General features: G+C 33.1%; 1 protein-coding gene across 1 annotated transcript in view; it reads right to left on the bottom strand.

Annotated features, from left to right (window-relative positions):
• Positions 1-1,129: 1,129 nt before the first annotated feature.
• Positions 1,130-19,334, bottom strand: part of GPR137C (G protein-coupled receptor 137C) — a gene marked incomplete at both ends in the record, with an annotated part of 52,327 nt that continues 34,122 nt past the window's right edge. Inside the window, 4 exons of the mRNA XM_082649093.1 lie at positions 1,130-1,307; positions 2,314-2,432; positions 2,602-2,727; positions 3,963-4,112. Coding sequence (XP_082505219.1) covers positions 1,130-1,307; positions 2,314-2,432; positions 2,602-2,727; positions 3,963-4,112 — 573 coding nt within the window. The remainder of the gene's footprint in view (positions 1,308-2,313; positions 2,433-2,601; positions 2,728-3,962; positions 4,113-19,334) is intronic.

Here is a 19,334-nt window from a genome sequence, read left to right on the forward strand (position 1 = left end):
AGTCTACTGCTGGAATTAATTTGAATTAAATTTAATTTGGCTTTTCCCATATACAAGATATAAAAATGTGAAAACTAAAGGAGGAATTACATGTCTTACAAAGTATTGCACTTGAGTTCACTGCAATAACGTATCATGATTTAATTTACCTGAGGATAATCCTGATTCAGTAGGAATAAGTAAGATTACCTATATTTTGTTTCAGCTAAATTGAATGCCTTTGAAAATGTGTTCATGTTTTAACTCAGAATTATACATTTTATGAATAGTTCTTAAATGCATCTGTAAACTTGTTTAGTCCCAAGAAGTTTCTACCGAAATCTCCCTATGCAAAAATTACTATTGCTTTCTTGAAGAATCATGCTTAAACTACTACATATATCTTAATCATACAAAATAATCACTTGACCAAATCTACTCAAAGTAGCCACATAATTTTGACTGGTATACTTTCCTCTTGAAGAAATGACTGTGGCTTTCCAAAGAACACTGCTGGTCCTCACTGTAAAGGATTACTACTGTCATTTGTTTAAAATGATTATTTGAATAATTTCAGTTGGTACTGTACAATCATGCTTAAAAGAACTATCTTCAGTGATTACATACTTTTTGGTAGATCTTTTAAAAGAATGGTACATTTGTATGCCTTCATTCTGTGCACTGTTCACACTATAAACTTTATTGGGTAAGAATTCCACATGGAGTACACTGCTGAATATACAGGCTTTGATTTTTGTAGGGAAATTGCCTCCTAATTCGGTGTACAACATAATATCCCAATGTGAACACTGGGTATGACTTTGGGGACTGCAGTGTACTCTTTCAGGACAAAGATAAAAGTGCAAATATGCAACTATGCATTTGACGTTCCAAAGTCAGGATGCTTGGAGGCCATCAAGTGCCTTAAGATCTAATCCCTCTTTTCTCCTGCTCCAAACTTTCCACTGCACTTCACTTTACCAGGACGAGGTCAAAAGTAACAGCCGTGTCCCCCACTGGACACGGCCACATTTCGAGGCTTGGTTTTCGGTTGCAACAGATAATGGAATGTTTATGTAGATGTAATTTAAACACACAGGATATACACATTCATGGAAAACGATTGAAGAATCACGACTTGGTAATGCCATCAGTTTTGTGGTGTTACATATAAGCTATGGTGATTGTTCATATCTAAATTACTACAAGTAAAGAGCAAAGGAGCAGTATCTGTCATAGGTCCATTCAGGTGGGGAGAGACTGTGTAACTGTTGCTGCCACACCCAGTCATGGTGCCATACCAGCCCAAACCTTGTGAATTTGATAAACTGCAACAAAAAAGGGCAAAAAAGCCAAAGGACTGTGATCAGGATGTAATAAGTCATGTTGGCATTTTTAGTTTTCAATGAATTTTATAATACAGTTAGTATCGAATATATTGAAATATGTTCTTTGCTAAATAACATAATGGTTCTCTACAAAATTCAATGACTTTTATCTAATATCCTTGATTCTATATCACATATTAGAAAATAATGAATTAATACCACTCAAAACTAGTAGAACTTGATTATCAGATAATAATAATAACAATATAGTGCTTATTATGTAGTAGGTTCTATTCTAAGACATGTTTGTGTGTGTGTATATATATGTGAATATACATACATATGTACAGTATGTTTACACACACACACACACTCATTTAATCTTTACAACCATCCTATCAGATAGGTTCTATTATAATCCCTATCTAACAGATGAAAACAGACTAAAAAAACTGAGGTTAAGTAACTTGTCCAGAGGAAGTAAGGATTATAGAAAATGCTACATCAAACTCAAAGCATTAAGGTGTGCATTAAGGTTTTCTCTTTGCACTGCCACATAGCTAATGGTATGGGCTTGCAAAGATTTTGGAACAAGTAGGGCACATGAAGATTTTCTATGGCACTAAGCTTTGCAAGTTTATCTAGGGTTTCTCTGTGGATTTTGAACAGCAGACTAGATATGGAAACATATAAAATCACTATAATAGTATTTCTTCCCTGCTCACCAACCCCCATCAGCTCTGAACTAACAAGGAATCCTGCAATGAAATGGTACCATTTTACCCCCAAAGGCATTTCTCAAATAAAGGTAATATATGGGCTTAGAATCACATGATAATTCTTTATAGTACAGGTCCCATCATGGGTTTAACATCTACTGTTCTAAGCTCCATTGTTAAATGATCTTATTTATTGACATATATCAGCAAATCACCCTTTTCATATTTGGGTTAAAGCTTAGATTTGTTCTCTTGAATCTATGTCAGTACTAATTCAGTACATCTACCTTCCTTCTCTTGAACTTCCCAGTCTTGGCAAGTCATCATCACTATCATATCGTCTTGGATTGTCAAAGAAGTATGCTCTGGAACTGTAACTGTGACTATTTATCATGCCAGCAGGTGCCTGTGAACAAAGTATTAGATAGCATAAGAAGATTTACTTTTCAACTAGGAAAGGAGGCCTGGATCTATAATGCTTTTTAGTCTTTGCCAAAAATAGAAAATCAATATAAATGTTCCATTATTTTTTAAAATAAGGAGAACAAACATTAGGTAATATTATGACATCATACCAAGTTCTGGTTTAATCTCTGTGCTCGGAAAAACAGTACCACCGACCATGCTGGCACATGTTCCCACAGAAAGAGGACCATTCCAAATACTATATACTCTTCTCCACTTATGTCTTTTACATGAGCCTGTAAATAGAATATGGCAGAGCAATTTTAAAATCTGTTTTATGTATAAGAAATCACCCTCCACAATCAACTTGCTTCAGGTAGGGTAAGTTAAAACATCAACTTACAAGCACATAAAACTCTAAATTAATTTTCTATATTTTATGGTTTCTCATGTAGTGATATTTACCCTTTAAAGGTCATAAAAATGCTTTGCTATTAAGTAGAATAAAGAGGTACTAACTTTTTCAATACATCAATTTATGAAAATATTTTAAATCCATGGGTAATGGGGTAGACAGTTTAGGCCCCATAGTCTAAGGAGAATTATAAAAGAGACTACTGGTTCCAGCTGCTCCAAAGGCAAAATAGTTACACTTACCCTGAGTTATACCTGTAGAGAAATGTAACATGCAAGTCGCTCAGCTCTGTTGCTACTTAAAAACATGCTTTTGGGCTTAAACTCCATGTTGGATTTGTTTCTATTCTAATAGATGTGGGAAGAGAGAAATGGGAAAAGGAGTGAAGGGAATCTGCTACATGGAACCACACGTGAAAATTCCTTCTTAGAAAGGTAACTGAAATTCAGATAAAATAGTATCCCACAATGCCTTAAATTCAGTACAAAGTTAAATTAATATAAATAAAGATATGACATGTACCCATGTCAAAATGTACTTCTAGGTAAAGGATGGAGAATGCTGGGAAGTCAAATATGCACAGCTAGGACACCAGGAATCACTACAGAAAACACCTGGACATCCAAGGAACTACGAATGCTCTCCCATTATCAAGACTGATAATGCCAGATTTTCATAAGTCATACATCTAAAACTGAACCAAATATTTAGGTTATATGTAGCTTTTGGGTAAGAGAGAATTAATTTCATCCTAACAAATTAAATATATAACCATATTCATTAGTTAATGACAGGTAACCAATTTATCTAGAGATATTTAAATACTATCCTTTAAAAACTAGTAAAATAGGTTTATGACCAATAGATTTAAGGCACTGTTAGTATTATTAACAAAAAGAAAAGAAAATACTACTTTGAGAGAAGTTCTCTCTGAAGAATGATTTCAAGTGCCACATATAAATGAGGATTTTTAAACATAGAACTTTTAAGTATGATTACTGATAGTAGCTAGAGATTCCATAAAAGTGTTTGTAAGTCAAACACTTAAAACGTTCTCCTAGTCAGGCTAACTTCATTATCATACACTTAGATTGGCAATACATGCTAGGTACTTACCTTATCTGAAAGATTATCCCAGCCATAATTAAATGGACTTTCTAATGTATCCTGAGATATGGTGATCACCACCAAATTATAACATGCTCTTGAAGAGTAGAGAAGAATGACTACAGAGCCTACGACAACAGTCTGGCACAGAGACATACCCTAAAAGAAAAAAATTCATCATCATTAAACCCCGTACATTTGTCATGACAGGCCATTCATCCATATACAATATAGTCACCTCTTGCAATGCACTCCTAGAAAACACTGAGTGAGCACCAGTTGAAATAAACTCTTGATTATCTTACTTTACAATTCCTATTTTTAGAACCACTTGTGTTTAAACTACCCTGTTAATACAAATAAGTTCTTTGCCAACTTGCCCAGTGGCAGCTGGAGGAAAATTTTTTTCTGCCAAGGTTACCTTAAGTAGTATAGGAATAAAAAACTTGGCAAAAGATCTGAGCTTTAATTGATGTTAATCAGAGAGGTAGTTTTGTCATAATGAGAAAAGAATGGGAAATAAAAGCATTAGTCCATTTGACACACTTAATTTCCAGTAAGATGAAAAATTAAAATAGAAATACAACTCCTGTGCTATTTGCTTTGTTCTATTAGATTCTGTTAGTTGATGTTATTCCTCTGTTGATGCTGTTATGTTGATGACAAAATGATGCAGGCACCCAAATGCACTTTCAAATCCAAAATATTTTATTACTAAGCCTTTCACCATTTCCCCAAATACTGTAAATTGAGGGAAATTTGTCCTTCGTTTTTTGTTCAGAACTTTATCAAGAATGGTCAACTATTTCAGAAAGGCATGAAACTGACAACAATACTGCTTGTGGTATGTAAAGCACCAAAGCAACACACCTGTAACAGTGTGCATTTATAGCTGTCTCAGTCACAATTTCTATGTATAGATACAAGCATCTGACTACTACATCACCCCAAATTTACATACTGAAATATTTATTAATTACTTTCCTTTTATTTCCTCTTTATATTACAGTTAGGGCAATTGCACTGAACATTTGAAGTTGTGTGTGTAGTTATGTTAAACAATCTATTAATTTCAGATAGACATAGGTTATTAAAATGTTATTAGAAGGGGTCACTGGGTTTGGTAGGATTGAGAACCATTATTATAGCTGATTTCCTTACAAGAACAACACATTTTAGAGGTATATGAGAAGAAAGCAAACTAAAAGATGAAATATATCTTGAAAGACGTTGAAATAGCAAAAGAGTACCTTCTCTGAGCTGACCTACTACCATAGCAAAAAGGATGTGTGAAAATAAATAAAATTCTAGCAAGATTAAATTTTTTAATCAAGGCTAAAATTTTCTACAATGTACATTTTTATTTTTGTGAATCCCCCCAAAAATGTTGTTAATAAAAAGCTGATCTAAAAGCAATCCAGTTTCCATTTTAAAAGTACTATATTATTAAAGAAAAGTTAGGTAGCAAGAAAAGTTAGAATGCTGTAAGCGTTACTGTCCTTTAATATAACCATAAGTAAATTTACAGTCACTGCTTTGAGATATAAAGTGACTGCTAAAAATACATCTTATAATATGGAGATACTCTGCTTATACTTGTAAATACTATAAAAACTACAAAAGTATGAGAAAAGAGCAAAGAATAATATCAAAGCAATTAATAAAATTGCAGTCAAATTACATACATAGAGAAAGAAGCCCACCGATTTAGAAAACAAAATAAGATCCTTCTCACAAAATACAGGATTATAAAACAAAAGATAAGGATTCAGCCACCTGGAAAGTGCTCTCAAAAAGTTAAAGAAAATCTTCCTAAACTGAAAAGTCATGACAAACAATTCCACTCAGGAGCAATCCTCAAGGAATGATTCTCCCTTCCTCCACCTCTGACATCTACATACCACATTTTTAGAAATTCCACACTTGACAAGTAAAGAAGAGTTAGACCTCACTCCAGCATGCATATCATTGACTAGAGTTCAGTATTTGTTTGCAGGTATTTTTAGATGCAGATATGCAGAAACCTCAACTTACCATTCATTGAGTTTTGACAAATGTGTATACAAATAGAGAACATTACCATCACTCCCGAACATTCCCTCACATCCCTTCCCCATCAGCCAACTCCCCAGCGCAAATACTCTCCTGCTTTTGTCTTTTACCACAACTTAGTTCTGCCTACTCTAGAACTTCACATAAATGGAATCATAGGATATGAACTCCTTGTGTAGGTATCATTCACTTAGCATAATGTTTTGAGATTCATCCATGTTGTTGGATGTACCAGTAGTTAGGTGTTTGTATTGCTGAGGTGGACTATTAGGGTGACCAATTCCTGGTTTGCTCATAAGTTTCCTATTAAAAAAAAAGTTTCCTACTTTTAGACTGAAAGTCCCACGTCCCCCAAAACTTCTCAGTTCCAGGCAAACCAGGACAGTTAGCCACACTAATTCCACTGTATAATTACATGAGTTTGTTTACGTGAGAATTTGTTTATCCATTTTTTCTGTTGATGGACTGTTTCTGAACGTTCTTATTCAAATCTTTTTCTGGACATACGCTGCTTTCACTTCTTTTAGGTAAATATCTAACAGTGGAATTGCTGGGTGATATGGTAGGTATAAGTTCAGCTGTATAAGAAACTGCCAGATCTTTTTCCAAAATGGATGTACTTCCAACAGAGTATGGGAGTTCCAGTTGTTCCAATTCCTAGACAACATTTGGGGTTGTCAGTCTTTTTCATTTTAGCCATGCTGGTGGATATTTTGGTTTTAATTTGCATTTCCCCAGGTGACTAATTATATTGTGCTTATTGGCCATTTGTATATCTTCTTTGTGAAAAGTCTGTTCATATCTTTGACCATTTTTAGATTGGGTTGTCTTTTTGAAAATTATTGAGTTGTAGGTGGTCTCTATGTATGCTGGAAATGAGTTCCTTATCAGATGTATGTATTGCAAATATTTTCTTGAAGTCTGTGGCTTGCCTTTGCATTTTCTTAGTCTTGTCTTTTGATGGGAAATTTTAAATTTTAATTAAGTCTAGTTTATGAATTTATTCTCTTGTGATTACTTTCAATGACCTGCCTAAGAGACCTTTGCCTATACCCAAATTGTAAAGAGAGTCTCCTGTGTTTGGTTTTAAAAGCTTTAGAATTTTTTCAGTTATATTTAAGTTTGCGATCCATTTTGAATTTGTGTGTGTGTGTATAATATGAGATGGAACTAAAGTTTCATTTTATTTCATGTGGATAACCAGTTCTTCCAGCACTACTAGCTAAAAAGACTTCCTTTCCCTTTGAATTGCTTTAGCTTCTTTGTCAAAAATCAAAGACTATATAAGTGTGGATTGTTTCCAGGCTCTCTATTCTGTTTCATTGATCTGTTTTATGCCAGTAACACACTGTCTTAATTACTGTAGCTTTATACTAAGTTTCAAAGTCATGTAGTCTAAGTCCTCTTCTTTTTCAGAGTTACCTTCTGCACTGTTCAATATAATAGCCATTAGCCACATGTGAGTACTTACATATTTACATTTAAACTAAATTAAATTAAAAGATCGGTTTCTTTCGGACTAGCCCTCTTTCGAGTGCTCAGTAGTCACATACTGAATAGTGCAGATATAGAATATTTTCATCATCGCAGAAAGTTCTATTGGAAAGTGCTACTTTTTAAGTATTTTGGGTCCTTTTTATTTCCATATAAATTTTAGAATAAACTTGTCAATTTCTATTTTTTAAAACCTCAAGGTAGTATTATGATTGGGATTGCATTGAATCTATAGATCATTTTGGGGAGAATTGCTATCTTAAAAATACTGTATCTTCCAATCCATGAACAATGGTCTTCATTGATTTATGTCTTTTTAATTTCTCTCAGTATTATTTTATAGTTTTTAGTATAGAGGTATTGCTTGTTTTTTGCAAAATTTATTCCTAAGTATTTTGTTTTTTTATGCTATTAATGTTATAGAATTGCTTTTTGAATTTCATTTTCTAACTGATTGCTCCTGGTATATATGAAAATACAATGTAATTTTCTGAGAATTTGCTAGTAGCTGTTTAGTAGATTCCTTAGGATGCTTTACATAAACAATCATGTTATCTGCAATTAGAGACAGTTTTACTTCTTAATTTCCAATTTCATACCTTTTTATTTTTGTTTTATTAGAATATTGAATAGAAATGGTGAGAGTGGGCATCCTTGCTTTGTTCCCAACCTTAGGGGCAAAACATTCAATACGTTAAGTATGACACTGATTGCAGGTTTTTTACAGACCTCCTTTATCAGATTGAGGAACATTCCTTCTATTCCCTATTGGCTGAACATTTCATTGTTGTTATTTTTAAATCATGAATTTTATTCATGTTATTAAATTTTTAATCATGTTATTTTAAATCATGAATTTAAAATTCACGGTGTTGAATTCTGTCAAATGTTTTTTCTACATCTATTCAAATGATTATTTGGTTTTTCTCCTTTGTTCTCTCAATGTAGTGAATTACAGTGACTGATTTTCAAATGTTAAACCAATGTTGCATTCCTGGGATAAACTCTTTTTAGTCATGATGTATTATCCTTTTTATATGTTGCTTAGATTCTGTATCTCTAAGTATAAGAGGTACTAGTGTATAATTTTTATTTATTTATCTATTTTTAATTTTTTTTTTTTTTTTGCGGTACGCAGGCCTCTCACTGCTGTGGCCTCTCCCACTGCTGAGCAGAGTCTCCGGACGCTCAGGCTCAGTGGCCATGGCTCACGGGCCCAGCCGCTCCGCGGCATGTGGGATCTTCCCTGACCGGGGCACGAACCTGTGTCCCTGCATCGGCAGGCGGACTCCCAACCACTGTGCCACCAGAGAAGCCTCTAATTTTTGTTTAATAATGTCTTTGTTAAGTTTTGGTATCAGAGTAATGCTGTTCTCATAAAACATGTTAGGAAGTGTTCCTTTCTCCTCTATTTTCAAAAGAGTTTGTTTACTATTGGTGCTATTTCTTCTTTAAATATTTGATAAAATTAACCAGTGAAACCATCTAGGTTTGGAGTTTTGGGAGAAATTTCTGATAACAAATTCAATTTCTTTAATAAATATGGGGCTATTTATATTTGGTATTTTATCTTTAATTAATTTTGTTATGTTGTATTTTTTTAAATTTGTCCATTTCATCTAAGTTGTCAAATTTATCCACAAGGATTTGCTCATAATATTCCCTCATTTTTCTTTTAATGTCTATAAGATCTATTGTGATTGTCCCTCTTTTATTCATGGTATTGGCAATTTGTATTTTCACTCTGCCTTTTTTGGTACATCAAATTTGTTGACCTATTAGAAGAATTAACTTTTGGCTTTAATTTCTCTATAGTTTATTTTCTGTTTCACTGATCTCTATTTTTACCTTTATTATTTCAGTTCTTCTACTTACTTTGGGCTTACTTAAAAACAAAAAACAAAAAACTTTTTCATAGTTTCCCCCAGCTTTTTCTAAGGTGAAACCTTAGGTCACTGATTTTATATCTTTCTCCTTTTCTAATATAGCATTTAAAGCTGTATTTTTCTCTTCAAGCATTATTTTAGCTGCATCCCACAAATATTGGTATATTGTTTTTCACTATTCTTCAGTTTGAAATATTTTCTAATTTCCCTTGTGATTTCTTCTTTTTCCCATGGGTTATTTGTAATTATGTTGCATAATTTCTAAATATTTGGATTTTTAAGAAGATATCATGTTGTTATTGATACTTAATTGCATTGTGGCCAGACTACATTCTTTGATTCCAGTCCTTTTCATTCTTTGATTGATACCTGTCTTATGGTCCACTGTATGGTTTATTTTGATGACCACTTCCATGATCAACTGAAAGGAATGTATATTCTCCAGTTATTGGGAGTCAGTTAGCTCAGAGGTGTTGATAGTGTTGTTCAGATTTTCTATGTCTACTGATTTTTTCTTTTATCAACTTCTGAGTATGGGGCATTAAAATCTCCATCTATGATTGTAGAGATTTTTCCCCCTTTTTTTCTTACTATTTGGTAAGTCTTTTTTCCCCTCTTTATTCCTACAATTTGGCTTCATGTACACATTTATGATTTTTATGTCTTTCTGATGAAATGTACCTCTTTATATTTGGTAATATCCTTTGCTTACCTTTTTATATCTGGTAATACCCTTTGTTTTGAAGTCTCTTTTATCTGATATTAAAGTGCCTTCTAATACTTACTGAATGAATAGTATATTAGTTTCCATCTAATTATTTTTAACTTATTATCTGTCTTTATATTTATTTAAAGTGCATTCCGGAAGCCAGAGTATAGATGGGCCTTGTTTTTTTAGAAATTCATTTTGACAGTCTCTACATTTTAACAGGAGTGTTTACTCCATTAACATTTAATATAATTAGTGATATGTTTAGATTTAGGTCTTACATTTTACTATTTGCTTTCTGTTTGCCCTTCTTGTGCTTTGTTGTTGACATTGTTTATTTGTTGTTCCTCTATCCATCATTTTCTGCATTCTTGTGGGTTAACTGAATATTTTTTAGAACTCCATTTTAATTTATCCATTGAACTTTTAACTATACTTTTCTATTTCTTTGTTTTGTTTTGTTTTGCTTTTTGCCTTAAGTGGTTGTTCTAGGGCAACAGTTCTTAAAGTGTGGTCCAGGGACCTTAAAGATCAAAATCAAAATGATTAAAAAAAAGAGTAATAAGATGTTATTTGCCTATTATATTCTCATTCTCTTTTGTATATACAGCAGAGTTTCCCAGTGGCTCTATGATATATGATGGTTTCAACACTCTGTGTACATGTGTGTTCTTGTGTTTTCTAGGTTCCTGATATAATAGAATTAGGGTATAAATATATGCATTTTCAGAGATTAACTCAGCTTGTTCTCTGTACCTTTACTGGGTTCTTGTTAGTTTTCTTTGGTTATACCTGCTATATCTGATAAAACCTCATTATTACCAAACAAGTAGTTATTTGGAAATCCTAAAATTTTCCTTGTATCTACATGGCAGCACAACAAGAATACGTACAATTTACAGATTTGTTTTATAATATTTAAGAATTTTTTTCAAACACTTAAAAAAATTTTAATTTAATATTAAACTATTTTAGAAATTAATAATTTTACTCTAAGATGAAAATTTTTTTCATATTTAAGAATGGATTATTGGCTGAGGATTGGGGACTTACTGTTTCATTCGTACAAAGTTTCAGTATGGGATGAAGATGTTCTGGAGATGGATAGTGGTGATGGTTGCACAACAGTGTGAATGTACTTAATGCCACTGAACTGTACATTTAAAACTGGTTAAAATGGTAAATTTTATGTTACGTATATTTTGTCACAATAAAAAATATTTTTCTCTACATACAGCTTCTTTGTTTACCTCTAAGATGCTGAGAAAGATGAAAGTGTTAGAATTCTCTGGTTCAATGAAGAAAGAAATCTACATCAAAGTAATTGGGTGAAACTGATTTCTTGTTTTGTTTTATCAAATGAAGTGCAATGAAAACTAACTTTCAATAGGTTTTATAAACGTTAATAATTTACCTTATTGTGTCTGCTGTGACAGAACATTATGTCCAAGTTAAGCTGCAGCATCATTTTGAGACAAATCATTCAGAGTTTCAAGCACAAGGAATTGAAATTTTAAATGCAGGTGTGGTGAGCACTTTAAACACCACAAATTGTTTTTATTACTTTCCAAACTAGAAATTAAAAAGCCACTCAGGCATTTTACAGGCTAAATTACTATATTGCATTGGCTGGCGAAGCACTCATAGTAGCTGAGAGACTAGTAAAGCCTTGTACAGTTAATATTGCTGAATGCCTGCTGGATGAAAAGTCCATAAAAGAAATTATGGCACTGTCATTTTCCAAGATAGAAATTCACTGATTCAAAGATTTAGCTGAAAACATAGTGATTTAATGTCGTCAATAGACTTGTATTTTTGCCTTACAAATATATTAATCTGATATAGAAGGACTAATTTTGTTTATATTCATCAATTATATTCATAATTTTTTTATATTCAAAATTCATTCAGCATTTTGTTTATATTCATTCAGTAGCAACTAATCATCCAAGAGGGCATTCTTTTATGTCAATGCCTGAGAAGAAACACAAGTAGTACTGAAATATTCAAAGTGTTGAAAATTCTTCTGATTGTTTATCCTGGGCCAATTGTACTGATAATCTCACTAATGGTACAAAAGCAATGGTGGGTAAAACTTTCGGTCTTAGCACAAATCAATGCAGTATCACCAAACTGTATTGTATTCTTCACTACTATGCACTCCCAGTTAAAAAAGAAAGCTTCACTTAAGAATCTCCTTGATGAAGGGACTTCCCTGGTGGTACAGTGGTTAAGAATCCACCTGCCAATGCAGGGGACACGGGTTTGATCCCTGTTCCAGGAAGATCCCACATGCTGTGGAACAACTAGGCCTGTGAGCCACAACTACTGAAGCCCGCTCACCCTAGAGCCCGTGAGCCACAACTACTGAGCCCGAGTGCTGCAACCACTGAAGCCTGCGCACCTAGATCCTGTGCACCGCAGCAAGAGAAGCCACTGCAATGAGAAGCCTGTGCACTGCAACAAAGAGTAGCCCCTGTTCTCTGCAACTAGAGAAAGCCCACGCGCAGCAATGAAGACCCAATGCAGACAAAAAAAAAAAAAAGAAAAGAAAGAAAAAAAGAATATCATTGATGAAGCAGTGAAAATATTTATTAAATATTGACCCTAGAGTACGTGTCTATTTAATATCCTGTGTGATGAAATAAGACACACACTTAAAGAAATTCTGCCGCATCCTGAAGCATTCTTGAGGAGAGGAGAAGCACTTATGTGATTACTTGACTTGTGAGCTGAACTAACCACTTTTTTCATGAAATCCCATTTTCTACTTAACAGACAACTATGGCAGACAAACAATGGTTATTCAGACTTGGTTAATGGGCATATATTTTTTGAAAAATAAATGAAATGAGCCTGTCATGTCAAAGAAAACATCTGACAGTATTTATGGCCAATGATGAAATATGAACTTTCAAGTGAAAATCAGAATTTTTGAAAACTTGTAAGCGTTTGTATCCACTGTAAGACTGGCAGCTTCCCAAAACTTAAATACTTTTCGAATGAGATTGCTGGTGATATTAACAAATGTGATTTAGGTTATTGTCTAATGAAATGTATCAACATTTTGAAGATCTGTGACCACTCTTTTCTAATGATCAATGCATGATGTTACAAACTCATTCAAAGTGCAAGATAGACCAATGGAGAGTACAGAAAGTTCACTAATATCATTTTAGATTCCACATGGCAACTAACCTTTAAGAAACCTCCACTTCAGAGTTTTGGTGTAGTATTAGAGAAGAATATCCACAATTATCTGAAAAGGCTATTAAAATTCTCCTCCATTTTCCAACTACATATATTTGTGAGGATGGATTTTCTTCATATACTTCAACCTAAACAACATATCACAACAGATTGAATGCAGAAGCAGACATGAAAATCCAGCTGTCTTCTATTATGTCAGACATTAAAGAGATTTGCAAAATGTATAACAATGTCAATCTTCTCGCTATTTATTTTTGTTTTGGAAAATATAATTATTTAGCATAAAATGTTATTCGTGTTAACATAGAATGGATTTATTATTGGCATTTTAAATCAATAAATGAATATTTTTAAAATTTCTCAATTTTTTTTTCTAAAATGTATATATAGGTAGATATAATCTACATAAACAAAAGCTCTTTGGGGTCCTCAATAATTCTTAGGAGTGTAATGGGAGCTTGAGACCAAAAAATTTGAGAATCACTGCTCTAGGGATTATAATATATATCCTTAACTTTTCATAGTCTAAGCAATAGTTAATATCATACCACTGATGTAAAATGTGAGAATTGCAACCATATAGGCCCTGTCCTTGATGCTACAGTGCTATAGTTGTTATATATACTATATAGAGAATTATGTATTATATCTACATATGTAAGCCTCACATGTTATAATTTTTGCTTTGCACAGTCACATTTATTTTAAAGAAATTAAGAAATTATATTTACCCACATATTTATTATTTCTTGTGTTCTTCATTCCTTCCTGAAGAGCTAAAATCCAAGCCGATTTTATTTCCCATCAGTCTGAGAATTTTCTTAGCATTTCTTGTAGTATAGGTCTGTCGATAATGAACCCTCTTAGTTTTCTTTTACCTGAAGATGTTTTTTATTTCTTCATCATTCTTTATGAATATTTTCACTTGATGTAGATTTCAGAGTTGACAGCATTTTTCTTTCAGCATTTCAAAGACATTGTTACCAAGTTTTCTGGCTCCATTATATCTGATGAGAAGTGAGTGATCATTTGAATCAATGTTCCCTTATGTATATGTCATTTTTCTTTGCTCTCAAAATTTTCTTTTTCTTTTTGGTTTTAAGCACTTGGAGTACAATGAACTTAGGTAAGATTGTCTATATATTTATCCTGATTGGGCTTAGTTGAGCTTCATGAAACTATAAATTTATGTCTTTCATCAAAACTGGAAAATTTAGGTCATATTTCTTCAAATATTTTTTTCCAATCTCATTTTCTCCCTCTTTTCCTTTGGGAATTCCAATTATACATAATTTGGCCCTGAGGCTCTGTTCATTTTATTATCATCTTTACCCCCAATATCCTCTGTTCTTCAGATTGGATAATTTCTGTTGATTTAAGTTCACTGACTCTTCTTTCATCTCCAATCTGCTGCTAAGCACAACTAGTGACTATTTAAATATTGTATTTTTTAATTCTAAAATTTCTGGTAGTTTTTAAAAATAGTTTCTATTTCTCTGAGATTTCTTATTTATTCATTCATTCAAGTATATTTTCCTTCACATCCTTGAGCATATTATAAAATCTTTGTCTGATAAATCCAACATCTGGGTCATCTGTGGGGGACTGCCACCAATGATTGCTTTTTGAGTTTTGATTTTTGTTCTTGAGTATGAGTTAAATTTTTCCTGTTTCTTCATGTATCTAGAGACCTTGGATTGTGTTTTGGACATTGTGAGTGCCATGTTTTAGAGTCTGGATGTTGTTATAGTCCTCTGAAAAGTATTTTTTCTTTTTTTCCCTTAAATTTTTTTTAAAATTTATTTTTAGCAAATAATTAACCTGGCTAGACTCAAATCCCAAACTATCTCCCATGAATGGATAGCAGCTGAAATCTCAGTTCAATTTCTTTATCCTTAACTGTGCTGCTGCTTGGAGTATGTCCTGCACATGCTTAGTTCAGGTATCGGATAAAAATTTGGCAGAGTTCATAATCAGAATTTGGAGCTTCCTCTATCTGGCTATCTTCTTCCCGAGATTTCCCACTCACTTTCCATCTGGAATAGTTTCTTGAATTTTGTCCTATGATTCTTCAAGCAAGTAAAATAGAAGGTTTCTCTTCAAGTTTTGGCTGCCCCATGGATGGGACTTCCCTCAGGCTAGAAGCTGTAAAAAATAGGAAACTCACTGTGTCGGTTCCTTCTTCTAAGGGGTTGCTCTCCAGTGCCTTCAGTGCTTTTTATATTTTGTCCAGAATTTATCTTTGCTTTCTGTAGAAGGTTGGGTCCAATGGAAGCTACTCAGCCAATACCAGAAGTAGAACCCTGCACATGGTTTTTGAATTCATCTCACAAACGCTACTTCCGTTTTGAAATTAGAATGAAAAATAAGAAAATAAGGTAGTCTCAATTAGTAAATTTTAAAATGTATTTTGATAATTATATGGCCTAAAACAGTCTCAAAAAGAGTTTCACTGTGCTAAGACACAATGAAATTAGATATCTGGCTCCTATGACCCTACCATTACAGAATAGATGGCTTTTAGTGGATGGACCTTATGACCATGGAAAAATAAAAAATTCTGAAAATGCTGGCTGGTCTAGTAAAAGAGTCTAGAAGTACAAGGGGAAGCTACTTGAGCTTAGGAGTAGGTAAAAGATATAAACCCAGGGTTGTAAGCAGGGATTTTTCAAATGGGATAAGTGTGTGGAGGGTTGGCTCAGCAGCAGAGTAGAACAGAATAGGAAATAAGGCTTGGGGTATAAGAACTGGAGGAATGAAAGCAGTAAATTAAAGACATACCACAGCTTAAGATAGATAAAGAAAATCCCAGTGACTCAGGAGAGAAATTATAACAGAATATTGGGAAGGTGGCAATAATTCCTATTACAGAGGATGATGCAGCCTCTATTTTTTTTTTACCACCATCCTCACCAAATTCTGGTGAAGTCATATTTCAGGGTGGTGGAAGTGAGACATTAATGGCATTTTAGCCTATTTCTTTAATTATGGCCTAAATTACCATACACTCCTTCTTTAGTCTTATAGGATCAGCTGGTCTGCATGAAAGATCAGAAATGTTGTTTAGCTGAATGTTACTGTGTCTCTGCAAGATGCTAATGATGCCTCCATCCTAATACATTAATTAATATGGCTCAAGGATTGAGTGAACATGGGACAGAAAGGTTTACATAGTAATTAAAACTGTTAGACATTCGGGAGAGAGAGAGAAAATGCATTATTTGTAAATGGCTAACTGGGCAGGGAGATAAGCTGACCTTGAGTCAGATAATGATTCCTTTTACACTCTTATGCAGGTATAAAATTGTATGTGTCCTTGACCAGAGATGTAAGGCTGAAAGCTTAACTTTTATTCCCACCCCACCTTTGAGTGGTCTTTCATGTAGATAATTCCAACTTGCCATTATAGGGACTAAGCATCTACCATCGGTTTATACCTTTTTCTGCCAATTGGTTATTTTTTCCATTAAAAATGATACGTCTCCTATATTTTTATAAATATGCTTATTTTTTTCTAAAATGGAAAGGAATATTAGAATAAAAATAATTTTATTGTATGCATTTTAATGTTAAAAGTTATAATTCTGATAAAAGTAAATAATTTCAAATATACCACAGAAATCATACAAATAAAGGCAAAGCAAACAGCAATAAAAAACCTTAATGGGAGAAAAGGACCAAACCAACAATCATATCAATAAATATAAACTATTTGTTTACACTATAAAGAGTTTATATAAAAATACTCTAAAATATTTTGTTTAAAGTTAATGAGACACACTTGAAATGTAAGCAACAGACAAAAACTTAAAAGCTAATATCAAGAAAAGAAAAAAAATCAAATAAAAAGGCCATTACATAATTTTAACAATACATGTTCCAAAAATTTCTAAGAAAAATGAGTTAAACAATGAAATGTAATCTATCAGAGACTTCAACCCTTACAAAATCTGTGTGGGATGGGATATAAATAGAGTCAAATAAAATTACAATAAATTATTTAAAAGAGAGATCCTGTTCTTCAGGTAATCCTTATTCTTTTACACCGTTCCTTTTGAGAATTTGATTACATATATAGGATCTGTCTCCAGATACAATTTGCCAAAAATTTCAGGTATTCAAGAACTTCCTGAAGCTACATTACCATCCCTTAGTACACATTAGGATAATAATGGCTAACATTTGTAAGTTAGCGCATTCCCAAGTGCGAGGTATTATACTAAATACTTTATATGCATTTTAATTTAATTCTTATAACATCTTTATAAGGTAGGTACTACTTTTACCCTCAAACAGCCTATGAGATCAATACTGTCATTATTTCCATTTTACAGATCAGGAGAGTGACGCTTAGATGTACTGTTACTTGTGCAATGTCATACAGCCAATGAGCAGGAGAGATGGTATTTATTTAGATCATTATCTCTCTGATCCCAGGTTTCCAGCTCTTAATCACTATGATATACTGTCTCTCACTAAGGTCTTTTCATATTAATTAAAAAATCAATATACCTGAAAAAGAGATATAAACATATCCCAAAGTATATCCAATCCCATTTTTTATTTATATCACCCTCATTGCAAAAGAGAATTTGAAGTAGTTACAGAGATACACACAGAATAAAAAATAAACATAGGAATGTGCGGGGGTGGGGGTAAGAAAGTGAGATGAAACTAGAGGTAGACTCAGAAACAAAAATGAGTATCATAAGGTCATCTACGATTGATATAAAGGTGAGTCACATATTTGTTTCTGAACAACATAGTAGCCAGGGAAAAGAAGAATTTAATCAATAATGTTTTACCTAGTACTGAATTGGAGGAAAAGATCTTTTCTAGGGAACACTGATTGTATGGACAATATCCTTAACAACATAATACAGTAGAGACTTTAAGATAAATGTTTCTTACAAGAATTTCATACATATTTCTTGACGTAGGCCAAAGCATAATGTCACAGTATATGTTGGGAAAGACAATTCTATCCAGGGTACAATGCAGTCTCAGAATACAACTCTATAATGAACTGGATTGGGCAGAGGAGAAGATATGGAATAGACAGGGAAATGGACAGACTGTACATACTTCAGGTAATTTTTCCAGCAACTAAGCCTTTGAATTTAACAGTTGATAGTAAATTTTTTCTAACAAGAACCTGGAGTACAGAAATTCTACATTGTTTAGTAGGCCACATTCGTATGCATGGACAATCAAGCAGAGGGTAAAACTGATAATTTCTTATGGAGGTTAGGGGGCCTGAAGAGGACAGATATCTGAATTTTAGACTTTCCACCAAAGGGAGTAAAGATAGTATCTATCTATATGTAGAGATAATGTGTAATTCGCACTGATGTGTAAACATGTAGTATTTGAGACATGGCTGGAATCCAAAAGGAAAAATTTTCTTTGTTTTTGTTAAATAAGAATGTTGCTATAATATAGCGATATTATGGAAAGTTGCCAAGGCAGTACTTGAGAAAACATATTGCTCTTAATACCTTTATTAGTTTACAAAATAATAAATTAAGTATCTATATAAGAACATAGATATGGAACAAAGGAACAAAAATTAAAAAATGAAAGAGCAGAAATAAACTATTCAAATTGACAATAACTAATATTTAAAACGCAAGTTAGAGTTGCTACTTTGAAAAAGAACCAAATCACAGCACTGGTCTAGTTGCTAAAAGAATAAAATTAAATTTAAAAGAATTCAGATAGAGCGTTATTTCTAAATTTTATTCTGGAGATGGAGGAGAAGGGACCAAATTGAGGTCATAAAAAGGGGTAACATTAGACTTATGCCTTTAAAGTTGGGTAAGATAAGGACAAACAGGAATAGAGCACTGGGAGGGAAAAACATTCCTGGAAGATGAAACGGCCTAAGGATATACAGACAGGGAAGCATACTGTGTGCCATTTAGAAATAAGGTAGGTAAGACTGGTTGAGACAAATCATGGAGGATCTCATTATCATCAAATATGTAGAAGAAGGAAGGAAGAATAAAGAGAAAAACAGACTGAAGTCTG

This window comes from Grampus griseus, assembly GCF_964374135.1.
Source record: "Grampus griseus genome assembly, chromosome: 2".
NCBI classification, from domain to species: domain Eukaryota; kingdom Metazoa; phylum Chordata; class Mammalia; order Artiodactyla; family Delphinidae; genus Grampus; species Grampus griseus.